Genomic DNA, 19,128 nt, shown 5'->3' on the forward strand with positions numbered 1-19,128 from the left:
TGCTATTTCTGACATGTCATGTTGTTTTGCAGAAACTACATTTAACTAGATAAATAGCTAAATAAATGCATGCATTTTTTAAATCTGAGCCCTGAGCCGTTCTATAGTATTTAACTAAACTGCTTATAATTTCATCGTCCCAGGCGTGTGATGAAACAATAGTGTAAATAAATTGAACAGATTTGACAAACCCACATTTTTGTCATTGATTTATTTAAATCAATTTTAAATATAATCTGCACAAGTATGTGACAGGAGGCTGACTCATCATCACGCGTATTCAGTTTTGTAGATCAAAGTCTGTCACTTGATAGTTTCTGAAAATCAAGAACAATATCAGCTAAATCGTTTACACCTTTGTCCTGTGTGATAACTTTAATCATTGAGCGCCTGTAGTTTCATTTACAGCCACTAGGTGTCAGTGAGGCGTCGCAATTGGAAATTATTAGGCAGAAAGTTGAAGTAAAAAAAATAAGTTTTCAGGTTGACACAGTTACAGACAAAATAATCTGGATCATATTAGGAATAATTTGCTTTAACATTTATCTTAATGAACACAGACCATCATAGTCTTCAATTTCTCCCAATATCTATGATAGTAGGTGAATAATGCAATCACTTGCATTAACATGCTTTGTGTTTATGCAGTATGACCCATTATTTTAATTCATGTCTGTGTTCTCAAAGTCTGGGTAAAGGAAACCACATGTTGAGAGTGATCACCATAGTAACAATATCTCTAAACTATTCTATCTGATCTAAACTGCTTCCTCCCACTCGGTTTCCACCAATTACACTAATGTTGTGTAGAATTATCAGCATAAAGGCTTTATTATTATGTTGTTCTGTTCCTACCGCAAGAAAAGCACAGCAAATAGATTTTTGGAAAAAACAAAAAAGTATATTTTTATTTAGCATACATTCAGTGTAGCATACACAAAACAATGTGTAGTTTTCCACATAATTATTTGTTATAAACTGAACTATACAAGAGAACAAAACAATAAAACAATTTTAAGACACCAAGTTAAGTTAATATAGTGATGGCTCCATGATATTTCACAAATTGTTCAAGGCGGCACCAACAACACCACATGTAAGGTGAAAATATTACACAAAAATAAATTACAACAAAAGAGAGACAACACTATGACATAGTTGACAGGTCCAGACTTGAAATATGGCATGTTATATCTTTTTTAGTCAACCCAAATCTCTCCTACAGCCATTTACATTCAGTACTTTGGAAGTCTTTCCTTGGGAAATATTGATATTGATCTCAATTACATGCATTCTAACTTTTTTACCATGCATTGTGGATTGCAGTTGGATTTTTGAAGCTTGATTGTTAATACCGGTAATCTGCATTTAGAGCATCAAAACCACTCAAGACAGTGAAAAATGTATTAAAAATTAGAGAAACTTTGACAATAAGACAACGTTGGACTAGGCAGCATTAATCCAAGTACATGAACACTCTATTTCACACACAAATTCAAAGGTCACAATAATTTCCACTCCCGCTGGCCTAGATATTCTGCATATCAACATTAGGGTTCAATACAAAAAAATGGTAACAGCAAGGAATGCCTAGAGTGCAAAAGGCCAGGTTAAACACATAACAAAACCTTAAAGATAGCGGTTCATCTTAGAGCTCAATATCCTTTTAAACAAAATTGGGAGACACTTTACAATAAGGTTAACATGAACAATACTTCTACAGCATTTATTAATCTTAATGTTAATGCTTACATTTACTAATACATGCGTGTTAACATTAGTTTATGCACTCAAATTAACATGAACAAACAATGAACAATTGGATTTCTATCAACTACATTAACAAAGCTTAAATGCTGTAAAAATATATTGTTCATACTGTAGTTAGTTCATCTGAACTAGTTATTTAACTAACGTTAACAAACGAGACCTTATTGTAAAGGGTTACCAAAGTGCAAACATTGTGCAAGTGTAAACACATTAATAAGAGCAGTGAAAGGCTTAAGCAGTGACTAGAAACCCCTGCTGAAGCGTTCAGCTGTCCGTCACTTGTTTATCCTGCTCTTCACTTTTCTCTCAGCAGGTAGAAGACCACGGCCTTGAGATAGTGACCACAGGCACAGGCAGCTGCCACCAACCAATGAGAACGGAAACTGGGGTCTGTATTGACTACACACTTAGTGATGTCCGCCTGTAAGAGAGCAAAGAAAATATTTAGATATATCAATTAAATATATGAAATATATATATACTTAAAAATGGAGTATGTTATGTAATTCTCTCTGAGTTTATCTGGTAATAACAAAAGGAAAAGGAACTTCAGTATGCACTCAAGTATGTGCCTTTTAAGCCAAAACCAACATTAAATAGTCTAAACACGTTATATTTCAGCATGCAGCTTTACAGGGTTGGCCAAATGTTATAAATTTCCAAATTAGCTTAATACATGTTCAGAGTATTAAAGTTCAGTTTGTTTTGAGCTGGATGGTCAGTTCCCTTATGCTCTCTTCGGGTCATTTTGACCCAAAATTTATTTTCTTTTAATTTAAAAAAAATGGAGTGTTCATTGGAGTGAACCAAGACCTTAGGACTTTTGTCACACTTGAACTTGGAATACACACAACGTTTTTTATACTGGATTTGAAGAGTTTATGTGGTTGTAAAAAAAAAAAAAAAAAGTGAAATGGGGGAAAATGGGGATTTCTTTTATTATTTGTAAAAAAAAAATAATAATAATACAAAATCTGGCACAATCCAGAACGAACACACATGCAAATGAAGGCATGAGCCTATAGAACATCACCAATGCAGAACACACTCACACGCGCATACACACATGTACACACTAACACCTAGGGATTCCCATTCAAATTAATGGGGGGGTCATACAACGGGACAATGTTATTTATTTATTTATTCAAATAAAAATCAGTCAGTCACAATGCAGTCTGCACACAGATATGAAGTGGTTAGATTTAAACACATTTACAATGCAGAACGACCCCCCCAATGTACATTTTTTATTTACTCCTGTATGATGGCAAAGCTGAATTTTCAGCACCGCTACCTCAGTCTTCAGTGTCACATGATCCTTCATAAATCATTCTAATGTGCTGATTTGCTGCTCAAGAAAATAAAAATCTTATTCTATTCAATGTTGAAAATTGTTGTGTAACTTTAATGTTTTTGTGAAAAATGACTTTTTTCAGGATTCTTTGATGAATTGAAAGTTTGAAATAGAATTTTTAATATTATATTATATTATTTTTTAACATTTTGAAATGACTTTAAGCTCACTTTGATCAATGTAATGCATCCTTGCATTAATTCATTTCTTCCAAAAAAAAAAAAAAATCGTACTGATTTTTTTAGAGATAATTAAGACACTAAGAGATGGGGACATCCGTTAATTAGGAATTTTAATTATAAAAGATCTTACTCAGTGGTGTTTTTGTGTATCTCTCTGTGTGCGTGTGTGCGTGTGGCCCTTCATTCAGCTCCCAGGGCAATCCCGCAGAGCAAAACCCACAACATGGCACGTAGACACTAGTGCCCACATACTCACATCAACAACAATGTAAAATACAGTCTAACCGGCTTCTGCTTTACACATACTTTCACTTAGTGCTCCTGATGATAAAGTCCTTGTTTTCAGATTCAGTTCAGTCTGTAGGTGTGCCCATCTTACAAAAACAGCAGTTAAAAGAAATCTGGTCACTCCCAAGAAGAACACACTGAAAAATGTTGAGAATGATTTCGCCTGAGGCAACCATTACACTCACCCAAATTGAACCAGCATTTTTTCATGTAGTACAGTACATCCACCACTGAGCATAAATTAATTTTAAAGTTGATCCTTAGTCCTGATTGTTTTCTTTTTTGTTCTCACTTTCTAAATAAGTCATAAAACAGAACAAACAAACATTAAACTTATCCTAGAACTATGTTCTTATTAAATATATCCCTAAAAAACATCTCTTAACACAACATTAAAATATTTTTCGACATGTTATTACTCACATTAATAATCTGTGTACACTGATGAGCCAAAACATTATGAGCGAATAACATTGATCATCTCCTGACAAGGCCACGTATTAAGGTCTGGGTAGATTAGATGGTAAGCAAACAATCAGTTCTCGTAATCAACGTGTTGGATGCAGGAGGAATGGGCAGGAATAAAGATCTGAGTAATTTTGACCGAGGGACAAGCGAGGCTTGTTGGGGCGGCAGTGGCTCAGTGGTTCATGTAGGTTGTCTACAAACCGAAAGGTTGGTGGTTCAATCCCCGGTTCCACCTGACCAAGTGTCGAGGTGTCCATGAGCAAGACACCTAACCCCAGCTGCTCCCGACGAGCTGGATGGCGCCTTGCATGGCTGACACCGCCGTCGGTGTGTGAATGGGTGAATGTGAGGCTATGTAAAGCGCTTTGGTGGCCATAGGTCTGTGAAAGCGCTATATAAATGCAGTCCATTTACCATTTACCATTTGTTGGTTGCTCCCGGTCAGCAGAGGTGAGAATTTACCAACAGTGATCCAAGGAGGGACAAACAACAAACCGGCGACAGGGTGTTGGGCGCCAAAAGCTCATTGATGCACGAGGGCAACAAAGGCTATCCCGTATGGTCCGAGCCAGCAGAAGGTCTACTGTGGCACAAGTCACACAGAATTTTAATGATGGGTTATGGGCCTACAATGGCCACATGAGTGTCGGAACTGGACCTTGGAGCAGGGGAAGAAGGTCGCCTGGTTCGATGAGTCCTGTTTTCTTTTACATCACGTGGACGGCTGTGTACGTGTGGCTCCGCTTGCCTGGGGAAGTGATGGAACCAGGATGCACTGTGGGATGATGACAAAACGGTGGAGGAAGTGTGATGCTCTGGGCAATGTTCTTCTGGAAAACCCAGGGTCCGGCCATTCATATGGAACGTAAATTTGACACGTGCCACATACTAAACTAAACATTGTTGCGAACCAGATACACCCCTTCATGACAATAGTGTTGCCTGGTGGATGTGGTCTCTTTTAGCAGGAGAATGTGGCCTACCACACTGCACACATAGTTCAGGAATGGTTTGAGGAACAATGAAGAGTTCAAGGTGTTGCAATTGTCTCCAAATTCCCCAATTTCAATCAAAATTAACATCTGTGACCAACAAGTTCAATTCACAGTGGCTCCACCAACAAACCTACAGGACTTGAAGGATCTCCTGCTAACGTCTTGATGCCAGATACCACAGAACACCTTCTTCAGGGGTCTAGTAGAGTCCATGCCGCGATGGATCGGTATAGCATTTTGCCAAATAAATAAATATGGATATTTTTTTGCTGGGTTTTAGGAGGTTAATATCTATATCTAATATCTAATGTTTTGATCTAAAAGTCAAACGTAGGTGTAAGAGCTGCATATGGACCTACTGTAAGTGCAGGCAGTTATGACTCTGGCACAGTGCCATGTCGAATCTGCCTGAACAGAGACAGTCTAATGAGAACAGACACCACAGACATGCCCTGCCAAAGCAGACGCACATACCAGCACAGCTCCTCATTCAACAGGTTCGCTGAACTGTGCTGGTCTTCAGAGAGATTGATCAGATTTCCACCCAAAAGCTGCATGAACCCTGCACATTCTGTCTACACACACTGAACAAAGATGGAAAAGCAGCCGTCTGCGCTCTTTCTGGGCCTTAGCTTGGTTATATAAACAGACAGCACAATGTTACTTTCATTAACTCTGAAAAGAGTAGCCAAAAATTATAACTCTATCATCATTTACTCACCTTCATGTTGTTCCAAACACGTATGACTTTTTGGGGCCTATTTTAACGATCTAAGCGCATGGTCTAAAGCGCAGGGCGCAAGTTCACTTAGGGATTGTCCGAATCCACTTTTGCTAGTTTAACGACGGGAAAAATGGTCGGCGCACCAGGCGCATGGTTTGTCCCTATTCTCTTAATGAGTAATGGGTGTGTTTTGGGATTCACGTGCGTTAAACCAATCAGAGTCTCATCTCCCATTCCCTTTAAAAGCCAGTTGTGCTCGCGCCATGACAGATTCGCTATCATGACGGAATTTGATAGTGGAAAGACCGTACGCGTCTCCAGAGCGCAAACAGAACTGCTCGTGCGCGAGGTAAAAGTGCGCAAGCAGACCATATATGGGACAAGCCGGATTCATATCTTTATGTACACAGTAATAATCTATTACATTGTAATCCTTTTATTTTAAATATTTGGCATATTTGTGTGCTGCTGCTGTGCGTCCCTGTGTGTTTAATAAGCAGAGTGTACGCGCGTTGTGGACCTGCCTACATTACTAACGCGCTCATTAAATAACAAAAAAAATATTGTGCCATTGACTTTAGACCAGGTTTCAGTTGGTCAATGGCGCAGTCTATTTCTGTTGCCTCAAAATAGCAATGCACCAACAATGCGCCAGAACGCACCTCGTTTTCAGACCAGCACGCCCATGGGCGCACAAATTGGCGCAAAAGCATTTGCTATTTAAACAACATGGCGCAGGACGTGAAAATGAAAACTGTGTCGGACTGAAACTAGCAAAAAACACTTGTGTCGCGCTTGGCGCTGCATTGCGCCGGGTGTAAGATAGGGCCCAAAGTCTTCTGTTGAACACAGAAGAAGATATTTTGAAGAATGTTGGTAACCAAACAGTTTTGGCACCATTGACTTCCATTGTACGGAGAAAGAAAAAAAAACACACATTTCTCAAAATATCTTAGTTTATGTTTCACATAAAAAAGTCATAAAGGTTTGGAATGACATGAGGTGAGTAAATGATGACGGAATTTATATTTTTGGGTGAACTATCCCTTTAAATGCAACTTTAGCTCCTGCAAACATTCTGTCAAGTAGCCTACCACAGAAAATAATAATAATAATTTTATAAAAACAAAAAAGGGTTAAACTCTTACAATGGAATCCTATGTTGTTTTAAAAGTAGAATTTGATCTGTAAATTCATCCAAATCATCCTTTTGACTAGTAGCCTTTAGCCTACTAGTTATATGATATATAAAATAACTAGGTATGTATATAAAACCTGAAACCTGACTGAGTTGTTAGAAACTCGTACCACGGCGTGATACGAGAAAGCAGAGAGAGTTTCAGTTACCCAAATGAGCGGTCTGATAAACATGAGCCACATATGATGGACGACAGCGAATATTAGGAAATTGCCTGCTGAATGCCACAGCGAATGACCAATCAGAATCAAGTATTATGTATGTTTGGGCCGGGTGAAGGGATGATTAAATGCATAAATATTCTAATTAATTGTACTAAATGAATAGATTTATTTCTTACCCAGCCTCCTCTCCTCTTTAACCACGACACAAGGCTCTTGCGAACAAACTCGCCCATGCAGTCGACAATGGTGTGCACCATTGCTGGATGCCCGTGCCGAACACAGTCCACAGCAAGAGCTCCGGCCACTGCATACAGAGACACAATCTTCCCCCATGTTACACCTGTACATAGAGAAACAGAGATTGACATAAATATAATTAAACAAAGTCTGTCCTTTTCAGCATACTTTCATTCATACCAATGACAGCTTATATTTGTGTGTGCTGGTGGAAGTGTGTATGAAAGTCAGGTCATACTTCATATTAGGTTTCTAATTACTTTGTACTTACATAAAAAAACTTTAATTGTTATGTACAAAACACTTTTGCTGCTATTGAGGTCGGATATGGGTAAGGTCAGGCCAGGGACAGGTTTGGTGGTATGGGTAGGTAAGATGTAAGGGAAGGGTCAACAGTGTAATTATAGATGTAATTAGAGAAATTCATTTTGAAATATAAGTACAATGTAAGAACATGTAATGTGTAATGTCTGTGTAATTTTAATGATTAATAATGACAATTAATATATAGTGGGACTGAAAATCATAACCATGTGAGTCATTAAAACACATAATTCCTTACCCCCATTTCTAACAGAACATTATTATACTGTAAAAAGGGGTGGAGTATTGTTGTATAAGTGTATTGGCAGCCAGGCAAGCTGTCAGCTGGTGTGTCAGCCAGAAAGACACAAGGACTTTTATTTTTCAGCAGAGCAAATTCATTTGTGACTGTAACCTATAAATGATATCAACATGCCTTAAATGTATAAGGTGTGGCTGTAAGGTGTTAGCCTCATTTGTAAGCTTGATAAATTATATATTTTTAAATACATAAAGAGACACATTTTTAAATGTATAATAATAACCATGAAATACAACAGTAGTTTAAAAGGTATAGACTCTTTGCTTTTCCCCATCATACAGTAAATACGTTATGGTCACAGGTCTGAATTTAAATAAAAGGCTATCTGTACTATTACATTTCATCAAACAATTAGGCATCCTGATAACTAAAATGATAAACGGACACTACTCTAACCTTCAAACATTTCAGCCTGGAATTAAACAAAACGTAATAAAGCTGCAAAACCCCGCCTGGGAACATCAAATGGCCAGACATAAATGTATCAGCCCAGGCAGGAACCTAATCGGAGTCTAGCAAAGGCAGGAAACACAAAGGCAAAAGGAAACCATATTGAGGAATAAAAGAGATAAAAGCTGGTTTGAAGTTCAAGATAAACAGAAAACACCACAATTTCCTCCCCCTGACTCTTGTAAGAACGTTTACATGTTGAGTTCACAATTCTGATGGAATATTTTAGTTTACAACATGTTGTTTCAAATGAAGACATGTATTAATCAAATGAAGACAATGTATTAGTTAAATTTATACTTCAGGGCTGTTGAATGCTTGAATCTAATTGGTTGACGAACGTTCTAAGGTGTGCAATTATTTTCAGGGAAACGCAAGGCTAAAGTAGTTCCAGGCAGGTCTTGACCGCATTACAATTCCATATCACTTCGCCACATGATTTCAGTTATTTCAAAGTTCCTCCTACAACAACAAAAGAACCAAAACCCACAACGACCCTGACCAAGCAAATTAATATAGTAAACAATAGGATAAAAATGAGAAATTATGTCCATGTTTTTTACCACAAAATTAAGTTTTTATTATGTATGGAAAGCGCATATATCCCGCTCTCTCTCCCACTTAAATGTGTGTTGTCAGCGTTGCTCTGACGATTTTGTCAGTAAAATTGTTTAACAACTTAAAAGCTACATGAAACTGCATTAGTCTGCTATCAATGGCTAAAGCCTCCGTTTCTAGCTCTAAAATTACGGAATTAATTAGCAACGGAGGCTAGGGATTAGATGCATAAGAAATTAGCGTTTTAAGGACTTAAACCTGACAAATATCTTGAAATACATGATCTGAACAATGTTTTGAAGTGTGGTAACCAGAGTAGGCTATAAGCAGAATAAATGACTCTAAATTATTGAAAAGTAATTAATAAAATAAATAAAAATAAATAATAAAAAATAACTCCGGCCCAGAGTCAATTATTCCTATATGCACAATGACACTCGAAATATTGATAATACTCACTCAAAAAAATAAGCTGTTGAACGAACTTGATTAAATTAAGGAAAACTTTTCCACGAAAATGAATTACATTTTTCCAACAAAATCTAATTCGTTGGAAAAGATTTGTTGTGATCTTGTTGTATGAACTTAAATTCATTTAGTCATTCCTGCTAGATAAAGTTTTGTCAGGTTAACTACAATTAATCTTTGCCCTGCCTAAAAATCACCAACGTTATAATTTTAGCTTATTTGACTCTACAGTTATTTCCAATGATAATCACTAGCGTTCAATTTAATTAAAACCTCTTTTTACATAGTAATAATGAATATTACTTATGCAAGTCTGCGAGTGAGGTTTAATGCATATATAGTGTATACTGAGTGCCCACAGCCCTAAACTAAACACAAGTCGCCACTCTTCTGCATAATGGTAACCACAAAATTCAAAAACATTACAGAAAGTCCTCCAAATTTCTAACATAACTGAATATTAAACACTAACATTAACTAACAACATCTTTCCATTTACAGAAAAACACATAAAATAACACTTTAATCCCTAAATTTATACTCCTATTGCAGTCACTTGCAAAGCATGCTGGGAACTACAGATCCACTGCCCAGTTAGTTGTCAACAAAAATGATTCATGTAGTTTTCACACAAATTAATTAAGTAAACTTCAGTTTTAAATATATTAGGTTGATTGAACACAATTAAATTAAGTTGTGACAAAATATTAAACAATCGTGTTAATTTCAACACGATCTCATGAAAGTGCGTATCTATAGCACGACTTTGATTTCTCGTGCCATTTATATGTCAAAAAATGTTTTTTTTTGTGTGAATATATGCATGTTTTCGCATGAATATGATACGCACGTTATAATACGCACTTTATATATAAAGTGTAGAAGGAGTATCACTGCCAAAAAAAAGACTAAACTGGATTTTCCTCGCATTTAATTAGAAACTTGCCTCTATGTTGTGACTATGTATCTAAGGAATTATGCAGGCGTTGCAGATTCTAACAATCACCACGCTGACCTCTGACCCCATTTAATAAAACAACTGAAAATATCTTTGAATGAACGAGTGACTCAACAATCCCACTCTTGTCACGGTTGGTGGCTGAGATGAAAGCACAAGACGATGTAAACACTGAAATAGTCTTTAATCCACACATTCCAAACAATAAACCACAGAAAAACTTAACCACGAACACAATAACATAAAACAAAGCAAGACAATGGACTAACAGAAACTTTGAGGACTCAAATCAATCTGCAACCACAGAAACAAAGAGGGAGAGAATGGAGACCTGAACTAATTTACAGACTAGAAGTTTAACAAAGAAACTCAAATTTCAAAAATACAGGGAAACAGATCAAAAAACAAACTCAACACATGACACAAATCTGCTCACACACCTTATAGTTAGCACTTTCCATTCTGGAGAAAATGTAGGCCTACTTCAAGGAACCTAATCTTGTTAATGGCTTATTGATTTTGATTAAGTTGGGGATAAAAGATCTGCTAAAATGCTTCCTCCTGACAGAATAAGTTATTGGTCTCCTGTTTTATTTAGAATTTTTATTTATTTAAGTAGATTTTAATACACCAATGCATCAGGGCAAAAAAAAAAAAAAAAAAACACTTCTCCAGCATGAATTATGAAAACCACAAAAGAAAAATATACATCATTTCTTTTTAAAATGCTATGTATAACATTGTATTACGCATAATATTGTTTAATTATTGGAATAAATATGTTGGAAATTGCACCATTGTTTATTTCAAACAGTCTTAGAAAGTGTCACAGTAAAGCTGAATGATTGAAAAAGCAGAAATGATTGAAATGCCTCAAGAATAAAACAAAAGCAAAGGTAAATATATAAAATACTGAAAAGAAATTAAATTAATATATATATATCAAGCATCGTGTGAAAATATTACATTTATCTCTTAAAATGTAAAAAAGCACAATAATTGTTTAAAGTGCACAGTCATATAGAACTCTAAAAAAGGATCAAAGGCCACTCGCAGGGTTAGAAATAAATAAAGTGAACACCATTGACCACACAAATTCAGCTACACTGCTTGAGGACAGGTATGTGTAAAAACAAGAGGTGCAAGGGTGTCACCAGGTGTAGTGAGGAATCTTTGATGTACTTGGACTAACACAAGCAATTATGCATTGATAATTAGAATGCAAAGAATGTTTCCCTGAAGAAATGAGGCGAACAAGTTACAGCACATCCTAAAAGCTGCCATTGTTGAAAAAAAAAAAAAGACCATGATTTACTACACTCTAAATCTGGGAGATCAAATAAGGGTTGACCATTTGAACTAAATGGTTGAGTCATTTGAAAAAAAACCCTGAATCTCAAGGGTTTGCACTAAATATGAGCAAAGTACAGTACGCAGCAAAAGGAATGATAACTTCCATGGTGCCCGGACACACTGTTTACTTTAAAGAAAAATTCATATTTTATGGTGCTCTCAGGGTCGAGTCCTGCACCGCTTCTCTGTGTATATATAAATGTCAGAATGAATCCAGTTTTACCCTCACGTGTAAAGTCACTTAAAGGGATAGTTCACCCAATTTTTTTTTTTTTTTAAAACATGTCATCATTTACTCACCCTCACGTTGTAAACCTTTACGATTTTCTTCTGTGGAACATAAAAGAAGAAATGTCTCAATGTTTTTTTTGTTGTTGTTGTTTGTTTGATTTGTGGGTGAACTATCGATTTAAGGGTATGAAAAAAATATAAACTTATATAAAATTGATATAGATATAGAAAACAAAACATAGGCATAAACCAGGTTTCATTGGTTTTCAGAAACTGTTTTTAGTGTGAGTATTTGCTAATGTTTCACTGATAGAATGGACATCTCTGGAACCAGATGCACCGATTAGTTTATCTACAGACAATAAACTGTTTTCCGAACTAAATGTATCAAGCAAGGAGGACACTGACCAACCTGTGGAGAAGATTTCTGCAGCGACGGCCAAAAAGGCATCAGAGACTATGCTCTCAGAGGCGATCGTGATGTTGAGCTGCCGTGCTACGTTGCGGTATACGTTGGGTCGCAGGTACTCCAGCTCGTCTCCTAGAAGACAGAGAGACAAATGTGTTTTCTTTCCTTGGCTCAAACTATCAGGAAGAAAAGGTCTCGAGTCTTACAGAATAAAATCACTAATTTGGAGAAGCTTGACAATGACAGTGTAAAAGAACTGCAACCTAACCTTAAAACCTGCTACTATTCATACTATCGTTATATAAGCAGGCTAACGGAAGGATGTAACGTTGTTATACTGCAATGTCCTGATGATGAAATTGTCTGTTAAATAAGTCTTTAGCTATGCTCAGCTGCATTGATGGTTCCTTAAAGAAAATCACTGGAACCTTTCAATTGCACAAAATAATTGATAGTGGGAAAATGTTCTTTAGATTTTTTTTTAATGTTCTTCACGCTAAGAAAAAAAAAACTTCACGTAGTTCTTCTACTACGGAATCACTGTGAAACCCCCCCTTTGCAACTTTTATTTGGAAGAGTGTCTCACCCACGTGAATCATCCATCTTAATGTAAGTGTGAAGGACCTTTTTCAAGACAATACAGGGTTAACCTGGTTAAGTGTGGGTGGGGAACCCTCACTCTGCCTTGTGATAATGATCTGCATGTTTGCATGCCTTGTCCATAAAAAGCAGCTCCCCCAGTCACACAGTTGTCTCAAATTAAAATTCTTGTGCTTTTCCCTTTTAGGAGAAAACGGGTTCTTTCAGAACAATGACAGTTAAGAGTAACTCAGATGAAAGTCATGTGATATGTTTAAGGTAGGCTACTTATAGTGTGTGTGATCAACAAAATGACGTGAGATTAAATGTTATTGATAGGCATATAACATTCAATCTTGTGAAAGAGCTCAGAATGTCCAACGACATAAAAGGATGAAACACACATGGTACAAAAGGCAAAGTACTTTTCAATGGGTGAGACACAGACGAACCTTGTAAGAGTGTTGTAAAATATTACGCAATCAATTGTATGGTTTGGCTTTGAGGAAGCTGAGAAACACGTGTTTATTTTCATTTCTGAAAGTTCATAGAACAATTATGGATGGTCCATTTTCCATTTATTTTCTTATGAACCAGACAAGCACAGATTAAGAAAGAATGAAAATTAACAGGAAGTTCTCTGCACTTTTAACTCAGTCTTAAAATATAACATCACACACATGACCATTTAGCACCATAATATAAGAAATATTCACACTTCAGTATATTTAGCCTATGTGAAGTTCGTTGCTCGGACTCGCTCTCCCAGTTTAAAACTAGATTAAAGACGCATCTTTTCGGCCAGGCATTCATATAATATTTTTAATCTTACAGTTCAAACTACAATCCGGCCTCTAGTTCATAAATGCCAGAGGAGAACTGGCCCCGACTGAGCCTGGGTTCTCCCAAGGTTTTTTTTTTTTCTCCATTAGGTCACCTGATGGAGTTTTAGGACACCATTAGGTCACTTGATGGAGTTTTAGGACACCATTAGGTCACCTGATGGAGTTTTAGGACACCATTAGGTAACTTGATGGAGTTTTTTCGGTTCCTTGCCACTGTTGCCTTTGGCTTGCTCAGATGGGGATATTTTGGGGATATTTTATTTTATTTTATCAATCAATAAATTCCACTAGAAACAAACCTTGTTGTATTATTTTATTTTAATTTAATACTGTGAAGCTGCTTTGATACAATCTGTATTGTGAAAAGCGCTATACAAATATACTTGATTTGATTTGATTTGAAATGTGGTAGGCCTATATCCCTTACGAAAATGATGGTTTTATTGTAGTAAAAGTGTTGTAACCATGTTTTGTTTTTTGGCAGATTGATTACCATTGGTATAACCACAGTTTTACTACAAATACCATGATTTAACTATGCTTATGTAGCAAAACCATGGTTAATTTGTGGTTACCGTGGTTTAACTACAATAACCATGTTTTTTGGTTTTATTTGTAGTAAAACCATGGTTAATTTTCGTAAGGGGTGTATAGCATCCAAATATGTAGGCTACTATACATGCACTACACTACAGTATGTAACCCCATGGCAATCTCCATAAACATTAATAGTCTACATCAGTGAAACGTCAGATGTCCTACCCAACCACAGCAGGACTGAAGACACCTCAGCCAGTGTTCCGGATCCGTGCTCTGGTTTCGACCATCCGATTCCAGCCCGGTGGAGTCTGGAGTGAATGTAATCCCTGCACAACACTTTAGACTGAGACACTAACTCCTTATCCGTGGGAGAACGATCAAACACCTCCATGACTTCAGCCGCGAACACTGAGGAGCGGCGCAACATCTCCATGCCCTTCATGAGTGGAGAATTGCAATCAGCTGACAACAAACCTCCACCTTTCTCACCGTGTATGGAAGTGTTTCTTCTCCACCCTCCTCTCTTTCCAAAGTCGGATGACGCCGTACACGATCTAGATAAAGATGAAAACTCGCGTGTTTTTTTGTGTTTTTTTCCTATATTAGCTAATAGAAAGACTCGGTCGCACCTTCTCTTGGAATGGACATGAACCTGAAAAAGCGGCCAAAAAGAGTAGAAAACCAGATATCGATTACCCTTGCTATTTCTCGTAAGTCAATAAATCCTCAGAGTCTTAAATATCGGCATTTTTAATAAAAGCTCGGGTATTGTTCTCTCCACAGCAGCCTGCGAGCGAGGGGAATCTGTCAGCGGCGGTGTGTCGCCTGTCTTCGGTCTGTGTGGATGGACTGCACACATCAAGTCTGTCTCCTTCTATGGAAAAACTCTCCGGAGTCCGTTAAAGGCGGAGATAAGATAACCCATCCAGTACTGTTATGGTTTTGATGGTCCGCCCCTCTTTTACAGAGCTAAAATGTGATAAATCAAGGAACAAATATAACAAATAAATGTTCTATACATAAAGTATTTAGACCCTTTCTTTTTTTCACCACAGCCTTATGCCAAAATGCTTCAAATTATTTACACATCTATCTATCTATCTATCTATCTATCTATCTATCTATCTATCTATCTATCTATCTATCTATCTATCTATCTATCTATCTATCTGTCTGTCTGTCTGTCTGTCTGTCTGTCTGTCGTCTGTCTGTCTGTCTGTCTGGGTAAGTGGTGTGTTTATGGACTTATTAGCTACATTTTTGGATAAAATGCCTAATGTAGGCTATAGGGGTCACAATATTCATATTTTTTCTTCATGTTTAAATGATCACCTTTTGTCTTTACTAATATATTTTAAATTGTCCTGCATTGTGACAAATGTTAGGCTATCTGTTTTAGTCTTGATCAATACATATAAAATAAACATCTTAAACCTGCTGCTGGTTGGTATTATCTTGCCTGGTTGGGCTGGTGGTCTGTTGGCTGATTTTTGAGGGGTTTTGAACTTTTTTCAACTGCCCACCCATGCTAGACCATACCAACTTGGCCAAATGTGAGCTAAGACCAGCAAAATAGCTTAAATTTGGTTAAATTGTTTTGTGTCTGTCTGGAACCTATTTGTATTTGTTGACCCACAGAATCCCATCAACATCCTTAACAATTTCTTCCATAGCCTACTAACCCTTTATGTTGTTATCCCATATCCCATGTCATTTTAAGTATGAAAATAACTATAATTTAATACACAATAATAGACTACAATCAATGCTCATGCTTATTTAACAGTCAAATGCTTTTTTTGTCAGCCATTTATTATAGTTTTACTTCAAATAAAGAAGCATAGTTAAACCCATGCGCGGAGTTTGCGGGGGGGCAGGGGGAGCATTGCCCCCCCTGTTGGCTGAAACGTAATTGCATTTTCTCAACAAAAAAAAATTATAATTGCATTGTTTAAAAAAAAAAAGATATATTATACATATTTTAAATAACACAAAACAACTAAATGGTGGTAGGTAATACATCTGATTTCATATAGCCTACTGCTTTAGTAAAAAAAGATAGCATGTAATAGCGTTGTAGTTATCTCGGACTCGTTACACCAAAACTGTAAGTTTTATTTCTCTTCCAAATAACTGCTTAAGCTGGAGAAACTCAACACACTGCTTTCAATATGCTGTTCAATATGTTTCAAAAGTGGAGAGTATTGAGTGTTGAGTGACTGTTCATTTTTCCCGTGTCTCAAAATGTTTTAAATGTTTTATGAAGTACAACAAAATGCGAAATATATCTTGTTTTTTAATCACTCTCATTGCCACAATGTATTTCCGCCACAATTCCGTCAGAATTGCGTGATATAAAGTCAGAATTCTGACTTTTTTTCTCGCAATTGCAACTTTATATCATGCAATTCTGACTTTATAACACGCAATTGCGAGTTTATATCTCGCAATTCTGACATCGTTTCTCACAATTGTGAGATATAAAGTCCAATTCTAAGGGGAAAAAAATACGGACTTTTTTTTTTTTTTTTTTTTACCTCAGAATAGTTTATATCTCACAATTCTGACTTTATAACACGCAATTAAGACTTAATTTCTCAGAATTGCTGCTTTATATCCCGCAATTGCGACTTTATATCTCACAATTGCTACTTTATTTCTCTGAATTGCCACTTTATTTCTCACAATTCTGACTGCAATTGTGAGAAAAATAGTCAGAATTTCGAGATAAAAAGTCGCTATTATTTATTTATTATTCAGTGGCAGAAACAAGCTTCCAACAATGTGTTTTGAAAAAAGGAAAGAAACACTTTAAAAATCTTTTCGTTTTGGTTAAAGACAATATTTTAACAGTGCAAAAGTGGTCCACATTTTATTGATCCTAACTGTGTCCGAACGAAGATGCGATGCGAAGTCAAGTGGCTGTTTATGCAAAGTTCTACGGCCTGTTTACAAATATGATTGTATTGTTGTAGCCTACTGTTTTTTATCGGGTTAACAATTTATGTGTTTATTTAGCATGTTTGTTTTGTCCATATGTGCTAGTGCTGAGTTCCCCAATTGATAGGCCATGCAGGTCCCAGCTGCTACAATGTTTTTTTTTTTTTTTTTTTTTTTTGCCCCCCCTGGCTCGAAAGTCAAACTCCGCCTATGGTTAAACCATAGCCACAAATTAACCATTTTGCTACACTAACCAAACCATGGTATTTGTAGTAAAACTGTGGTTATACAAATGGTAATCAATGTTCCAAAAAAACATGGTTACTACACTTTTACTGTAATAAAACCATAATTTTCGTCTCACTGTACTCCCTTTTAATCTAACAAGATCAGTTTTGAGCACATAATGTTTGTAAAAGTTATTTTAATGTGCTGCAACTATAGTTGTTGAACAAAAAAGGGTTCAAGTTACTGTAGTTACACCCACCGTCGTTTTATAGAGTTGTTTTACAAGTCTCGACTGTTTTTGCCCTAAACAGTTCCGAATCATTGGAGCCACCCATTCAGCTGAATCATCGGCTTTCCCAAAGAAACATGCACACACATTAAATACGATCTGCTTTGACATGTTTGACAAGTAAGCAGGAATATGCAAAACACATCAAGTATCCTTCAAATGTTGAATAATAATGGAGTATAATAAAATAGCTTACTGAGGCACCAGTGAACTTCCTCAAAAACAGGGGCAAAAAAGAACAAAACGTTCTGTTCAACACAGGAACATAATGAGTAGAAAGTTGAAGTTTATCTCACTAACAGACAGTGATACAGTTCCTTTTTTCGACCACATTTGAGGTTTCCTCTGTATCCCAATTTAAAACTAAAACAACCTATCTTCACAACTAGGCCTAATTCTAAATAGCTTTTGACAGTTTATCAGATTAAAACAATCGTATACAGACAGACGGAGGCCGTACGTTGCTCACATTTATGTAACACTTAAAACATATCATGCAACAATAAGCAGTTTACATTTCATTTCCAGTGAAAAATGAGACACTGGAGACTATAGAAATCTTCAGTAAGTTTTAACACACCACACCTCTGAGGAATAATGCTTATGTTTTCTGCGGAACCCATAGCCTACTGTACATGCTCCTGCATGCCTGTCACATGACCTCCCATGATCGTGTTTATTCTTTAATAATCAAAATACAGATAATACGGATAACTGATCTTCATATATATAAACAGAATCGCATACGTTTGCAAATCAACAATTACTCTGATCCCTAAATAAATATATTTATTTTGGCTTGGGGCAATATTTTTGTACAATACTGCCCCCTACAGGGACAAAGAGGAAGCTACCACAATTTCTTTTTTTACAATAATGCAGGTGTCAATTTGACAGCTAACAGAATATTTGAAACAAGAACATACATAACTTACACGACAACTGAACGGACTAACAATAAATGAACAGGAAAACACAGAAAACACACTATTTAAGTAGCTTTTATAAACATGCCTAAGAAAACAAACAAACATTGGTGTGCATTTTGAGACAAAACAATGGCACTGACATAAGTTAAGATTTGTCAGTGCAAGTTACCTTCATAAAACAGATGTATCATATGGGATAGGCGTAAGCCTTGTCTGTGAAACCGGGGGAAACATTTTATTTATTTCATAGAATGTGTGTACACAGCCATGTAGCTCAGAGGGAGCGAAAAACTACGATTCCCAGCAGTCTTTGGGCTTTAAAGGAGATTGTCACGCATGCGCG

At 36.5% G+C, this 19,128-nt stretch overlaps 1 protein-coding gene across 2 annotated transcripts; it reads right to left on the reverse strand.

The window, feature by feature from the left end:
- Positions 1 to 879: 879 nt before the first annotated feature.
- On the reverse strand, positions 880 to 18,133 carry boka (BCL2 family apoptosis regulator BOK a). 2 transcript variants are annotated; one of them, XM_084129357.1, is made up of 7 exons: positions 18,053 to 18,133; positions 17,827 to 17,918; positions 14,622 to 15,368; positions 12,439 to 12,567; positions 12,096 to 12,125; positions 7,323 to 7,486; positions 880 to 2,191 (listed from the first exon to the last, which is right to left on the reverse strand). In XM_084129357.1, exons 3-7 carry the CDS (start codon positions 14,839 to 14,841, stop codon positions 2,066 to 2,068), a joined length of 669 nt encoding a protein of 222 aa, XP_083985483.1. In that variant the 5' UTR covers positions 14,842 to 15,368; positions 17,827 to 17,918; positions 18,053 to 18,133; the 3' UTR covers positions 880 to 2,065. The 2 variants fall into 2 exon arrangements, with proteins under 2 accessions (XP_083985483.1, XP_083985484.1); XM_084129358.1 differs by lacking the exon at positions 12,096 to 12,125.
- Between the last annotated feature and the right edge of the window lie 995 nt (positions 18,134 to 19,128).

Source organism: Abramis brama (assembly GCF_963993115.1).
Source record: "Abramis brama genome assembly, chromosome: 11".
Taxonomy (NCBI): Eukaryota; Metazoa; Chordata; class Actinopteri; order Cypriniformes; family Leuciscidae; genus Abramis; species Abramis brama.

Bases quoted from the DNA above. Each gene is read 5' to 3' on its own strand.
- boka (XM_084129357.1), bottom strand. From the start codon at position 14,841: ATGAAGGGCATGGAGATGTTGCGCCGCTCCTCAGTGTTCGCGGCTGAA. The intron at 12,568-14,621 runs GTAGGACATCTG...TCTGTCTTCTAG, and splicing joins TTCAGTCCTGCTGTGGTTGG to GAGACGAGCTGGAGTACCTG. The intron at 2,192-7,322 runs GTAAGAAATAAA...GCTCTCTTACAG, and splicing joins TAAAGAGGAGAGGAGGCTGG to GCGGACATCACTAAGTGTGT.